Here is a 6,065-nt window from a genome sequence, read left to right as displayed (position 1 = left end):
TCGGGAATTGGTAATCTTTCTATTAAAGCCCAAGCATGACTGATCGGGACAGCGAGTATGTAAGGCCCATAAGTGTAATAGGCTAGAAGACCAAGTCCAAGTTCGGATTGTAATCCAAATGGGTTCTGTAAAAGCCCACATTAATGATGTTTTATGCACTAGTGGGCTTCGAGAGTCCATCGGTCCAGATGGTCGGCCCACGAGCGTTAATTATTCTAATTCACGAACTAGGTGCCAAAGCGCGGGAAAATCTTTACCTACTGCCCGACTTCCTCCCAAATTCGCATCCATTTCCGTCACCAGGTAGTGATCTTTTGGTGGAAAAGATGAATGGCGGCGATTATCGGAGGAGAGATAGGAAGGATACTCGAATTTCAAAAAAGCAGAAGCTGATACTTAACGCGGAGGAGCAGCTTGAATCCAAACTCGGCTTCAATCTCTTCACTGAAGGAGACAAACGCCTCGGATGGCTTCTTACTTTCGCTTCTGTTAGTTTCACATTCTTCCCCCAATTCTCCATTTTTTATTATACGGGTTGCTTCGGTATTAATTTCCAAATTTTGACGTGGTTTTGTATTATTAGTCTTCTTGGGAGGATCAGGAGACACGTAAAGTGTATAGTTGCGTTGATCTTTATTTTGTTTGTCAGGTAATTTTCTGTAGCGATCAGTTCCATCGTTGTTTGATTTGGAAGTATTGTTTCACTTATTTGTTTGATGTTTGTATCTTTGACTCTAGGATGGTTCAACATTTAAGGCAAAATATAGGTTCCGTCCGTACTTTTTTGCTGCCACCAAGGTGAGTGAAATCCGATTTGAGTATCAAAAAAATTGGATTGAATCTTTTGCCACACTTGAGCGTTTATGTGATTATAGGATAAGATGGAAATGGACGTAGAGGCTTATTTGAAAAGGCGATACGAAGGTCAAATTGCAGACATTGAAATTGTGGAGAAAGAAGATCTTGATCTGGTGAGGCACCATTTTCTTGGGAGAACTCCATTCAAGCGCTGTTTTCTTGGTGCTTTATGCCACTAAACTTATCAAATAAGTTGAATTCCTTAATCCTTATTTACTGGCCCTTTTTCTTCATGTCCAGAGGTTCAGTATGCGCCATCTGGTTTTCTCAAAATATTATTTTCTGACGCATTATCATTTGTTGCAGAAAAATCATCTGTCTGGCTTGCACAAATGTTATTTAAAGATCTCTTTTGATACTGTTCAACAATTGATACAAGTGAAAAATGATCTAATCCATGTAGTCGAAAGAAACAAAGCAAAGTTGGTTGCCGAGGATGCTTATGAATCTATATTGACAGGGAAAAGGTAGTCTGCTACTGTTGAACAACTACTTGCGGTTTTTGTTTATAATCAATTATCTCATCGTCCTTGTTGATAGTTTACAGTTGTGCTAAGATAATCTAGCATAATGCTTGGTTAGAACTTATTTTCTGACTTTCTAACTGATTTTTAGCAAACAACGACCACAAGATTCCATGGACTGCATTATTGATCTTCGCGAGTACGATGTGCCATACCATGTTCGCTTTGCCATTGACAATGGTGATTAATTTCTGCAAATAAGTTTTGGGGATCATTTTCATTCTTCCTATAAATTTATAATCACCATTATATTCTTCTACCTCATTCTGTTGTTCTCATAATTTAGATGTAAGATGTGGGCAGTGGTTTGATGTCAGTGTTTCTTGTGCTGGTGTTGCAATGGAAAGGAGATCAGATCTATTGCAACGTGCAGAAGTTCATGTCTGTGCTTTTGATATTGAGACGACAAAGCTCCCTTTAAAATTTCCAGATGCTGAATATGATTCAATCATGATGATTTCGTACATGGTTGATGGTCAAGGGTACCTCATCATTAATAGAGAGGTAAACGGAACAGAAGATGATTATGTTGCTTTGAAGAACCACTGTTATTAACAATTGTTTCTGGAGTCCATTCTTTTACATAATATTCTCCCAGGTTATTTGATTGAACTGTATAATATTTTCTCTTTATTTTTTAACAAAAGTTGGTCTTTTCTAGGATGCACATCTGTACAAACATTTAGAAGTCAAAGGATGAACTTGACAAAGACATGGTTATTAGAGGTGCAAGGTGCATGGTACCATAGAGATTAGGCACAAAGCATTAGGTGCAAGGCAGGCATGTCCCTCATTGAAACAAAGCGTGTTAAGGCATAACATTTAGGACCTAAATAGCTGGCTTATAAACTACTGAACTATAATATAAGATAAATGAATTAAATTTAATTCACCACAAAAGTATGAATGAAAGATAACAAATGTGCATACGTTGAATTATTTATTGATTTAGTTATTAATTAATTCTATGGGTTTTAATTTTCAAGGCATGCCACGATGCATGCTTTACGGCCAATGGTGTGTCATCGGGCCTTAGCTTGTTTTTAGGGCCAAAGGCAAGCTTTGCAACACTTTCTTTGAGGGCCCGTGCTCTTAAGTAATATTTAATTATCAAACAACAAGAATTAATTGGTGTAAACAACGAAAACGAGTTTAAAACGTTCATTTGGGCCTACAGAAATTTTGGCATGACCTCACCGTAAGTAGGGCATCCCAAAAATTTCAAAACACAACATCATCAATATATGCTCGAAAATAACATCAAGTTCACAATCAAACAAACCAATATCCTACATCCGCACTGGCCAGGAATAGACACAACATCCCACAAATAAAATCCAAAACAACATAAAAACATCACAATACAGTTACACAGAACATCTCCCTGACAAATATATCAAACTAGTATCTGACACAAACCAACTCCGCTACTGGGTACCACTTGCTGACGCTCCACCAGACATGTCAAATCCTCTGGAATGACCTGCTATTGCATCAAAAACAACCACAACATAAAAAAAAAATAGGGGTCGGACCCCAGTACGAGAAACCAATAAAATTACGACGTATATAAAAGACATGTAATAATATCAAGTAAATGTAATGATATGCGATGCATGAATGATAACAATGGAATAACGATACCAAACTGAGTCCAAATGAATAACATCATCAACACTAACATTGCCCACCCATGCCAGAAATGTAGCATCAAATCGCCGCTCGTCCATGCACGTAGCATCGGGAATGCGAGTAGCTAAGTCGCTCGTCCCTAGCTGTCATCTGGGAATATGGCTAATCCTAAAGCACTCGTCCCTCTGATTACTCAATATATCTCAACAGAATCAACATAAATCGCCGTCAGAGGAGTCAAGGCTTAATATGTTGCGCCAATACAATTTATGCATGAACGCATTAGAATAAACATTCAAGAAACATAATAGCAAACAACATCCATTGAATATTTTTACACGTCAATATAACCATCATAATGATCTAGGTTTGAGTGTACCTCAACTATAACTTACAATACCACAGTAATTTCTTAAGGATTTTCTAATGAATTCGTCCAACGATATAACCTACAATATAAATTCGCTATATACTTCAATATACTGCATTCCAACTGACTAAAACAATTTAAATGGGAGCAGTTAAAAATCGAATTCTCGACAGCCTATAAACCCATTCAAAATTGGAATTTCAAGCTTAATACCTCAAGAATCGAGGCTTAAATGCACAATGGTGATCTCGCCGGAAAAATCGTCGGAAATATTGTTCACGGTCAGAAAACAAGCTGGAAAACAGGGAAAAACTTAATACTTCACTTGTATAAACTAATCCACCAAGAACAACCAAGAATCGAAGCCAAAACCTTACCTAAAACCGGATCAAAACTCACACGCACAGTTGTTGGAAAACAAGCCGATCGAGCTCGAAATTTTCCGATTCATGGCAGGAAAGAAGCTAATAGACTGGCGGAAGAAGCTTGCTGGCTGCTGTACTATTTCTCCGGCTACTGGCGGCGCGACGTGATGGCTGCAGGGAGAAGAGAGAAAAGCGACTGTGTGCAAGGCAGGGAGAAGATCTTTCTGGATTGAGCGATCTGCTATCTCTTATATCAAATGGATTGGGTTAATTAATAAAGTGAAATGGGCTGGGCCCAAATGGTTATGGGCTCTTACATTCTCCCACTAATAAAAGATTTCGTACTCGAAATCTAAGATACAAAACACTGATATCCAAAACATTACGACTGATAATACATAGGAAATTCAGAATATATCGCGTAATTCATTACATTTTCAAATAAATGAGGCCATTCTTGTCGCATCTTTGCCTCTAATTCCCATGTAGATTCTTCTCTTCCATGTCTACTCCATTGTACCAAAACCAATGGAATCGTCTTGCTCCTGAGTTGTTTTTCCTCGCGGTCCAAGATTTGCACTTGACCAATATAACGCGGAGCTAACTTCCCTTTTATGTCCAAATCTCATAGTACCCCGGAATGGTGATACTTTCAAGAAAATATAATCGCCCACTTGGAGTTCTAAAGGTCTACACCTTTTATTAGCATAACTGGCTTGACGATCTTAGGCTGTTTTCATCATTTTCTTAATCAATTCAACTTTATCTTTCATTTCTTGAATAAATTCTGGTTTTGACATCTGTCTTCTACATCTTCCCAACGTATCGGCGATCTGTACTTTCTTCCATACAAAGCTTCAAATGGTGCCATACCGATTGTTGCTTGAAAACTATTATCGTAAAAGAATCCATATCAATGTGCTCCCAGTTCCACTGCGGCACTTCAAGACAATGTAATATTCCACCAGGTCTCATTCTCTCGGTTTGAACTTGTTGGCACGTTAAACATTTAGCCACAAAATGAGAAATATCTTTCTTCACACCTTTCCACCAATAATGAGCTCTCAAGTTATGATACATCTTTCGAATTCCTGGATGAATATTGTGTCGACTACAATGTGTTTCCCGTATTATAGCTTCTTTCAGATCAATCAAATTAGGAACCACAAGTCTACCATTAAAGCGCAGACTACCATCTGAAGCAACACTAAACTTTTCTGTCTGACCTGTTAGAGACAATTATTTTAATCTATGAATGTGCGGATCGGTCCTCTGTGCTGCTTTGATGTTGGATAAAATATGTGGCTCAACTTGAATAGATGACACTATAAAGTAGTCTCCACTGATCTGATAAGCCCATCCTAAAGTTCCCAAGTGCTCGTGAACTTTAGAGATAGTCAGAGATGTCATCATAACATTCTAAACTTTCTGTTGAGGGCACCTACAACAAGATTCATTCACCTTGGTTGATACTGAATCTCACAATCAAAGTCTTTAAGCAACTCCATCCATCGACGCTGTCTCAAGTTCAAGTCTGGCTGTGTGAAAAGATATTTAAAACTCTTGTGAGTTGTGATCCGAATAAATCACAAACTGCTCACCGTACAAATAATGACGCCATAACTTCAATGCAAACACAATGACAGTCAACTCTAAGTCATGAACTGGATATCGGGTCTCATGTGGCTTCAACTGACGAGAAGGATATGCAATTACTCGCCCATTTTGCATTAAAACACAACAAAATCCATTTAGAGATGCATCTGAACAAACAACATATCCATCTGAGCCTGATGGCAAAGCTAGCACTGGATGTTGTCAACTTTTCCTTCAAAGTCTGAAAACTTGACTCACATTAATTAGTCCACACAAAGCGTTGATCTTTTTGCGTTAATTGGGTCATAGGCCTTGCTATAATAGAAAATCCTTCAATAAAACGTCTATAATATCTTGCCAATCCCAAAAAGCTGCGAATATCGGAAACATTCGTCGGTGTTGGCCAATTAATAACAGCTTCCACTTTACTAGGATCTACTGATACTCCTGGAGCTGATATAACATGACCCATAAATACTACTCTGTCAAGCCATAATTCACATTTAGAAAATTTTGCATATAACTACGCTGCTCTAAGTGTTTGGAGAACTAACCTTAAGTGTTCTCGATGCTCCTTCTTTGTTTTGAATAAATCAGAATGTCATCTATGAAGACAATAACAAATTTGTCTATAAATTCTCGAAAAACACGATTAATCAAATCCATAAAAACCGTTGGAGCATTAGTCAATCCAAAAGACATAACTAGAAATTCATAATG

At 37.9% G+C, this 6,065-nt stretch overlaps 1 protein-coding gene across 1 annotated transcript in view; it reads left to right on the top strand.

Annotated features, from left to right (window-relative positions):
• Positions 1-257: 257 nt before the first annotated feature.
• Positions 258-6,065, top strand: part of LOC140957203 (DNA polymerase epsilon catalytic subunit A-like) — a 20,429-nt gene continuing 14,621 nt past the window's right edge. The window contains exons 1-8 of the mRNA XM_073414340.1: positions 258-488; positions 584-649; positions 739-798; positions 876-971; positions 1,165-1,325; positions 1,474-1,562; positions 1,669-1,929; positions 1,981-1,996. Of these exons, the coding sequence (XP_073270441.1) occupies positions 327-488; positions 584-649; positions 739-798; positions 876-971; positions 1,165-1,325; positions 1,474-1,562; positions 1,669-1,929; positions 1,981-1,996 (911 nt within the window). The 5' untranslated portion in view covers positions 258-326. The remainder of the gene's footprint in view (positions 489-583; positions 650-738; positions 799-875; positions 972-1,164; positions 1,326-1,473; positions 1,563-1,668; positions 1,930-1,980; positions 1,997-6,065) is intronic.

The sequence above is a fragment of the Primulina huaijiensis genome, chromosome 14 (genome assembly GCF_012295235.1).
Source record: "Primulina huaijiensis isolate GDHJ02 chromosome 14, ASM1229523v2, whole genome shotgun sequence".
Taxonomy (NCBI): Eukaryota; Viridiplantae; Streptophyta; class Magnoliopsida; order Lamiales; family Gesneriaceae; genus Primulina; species Primulina huaijiensis.
This window is presented reverse-complemented; position numbering and strand designations above follow the sequence as displayed.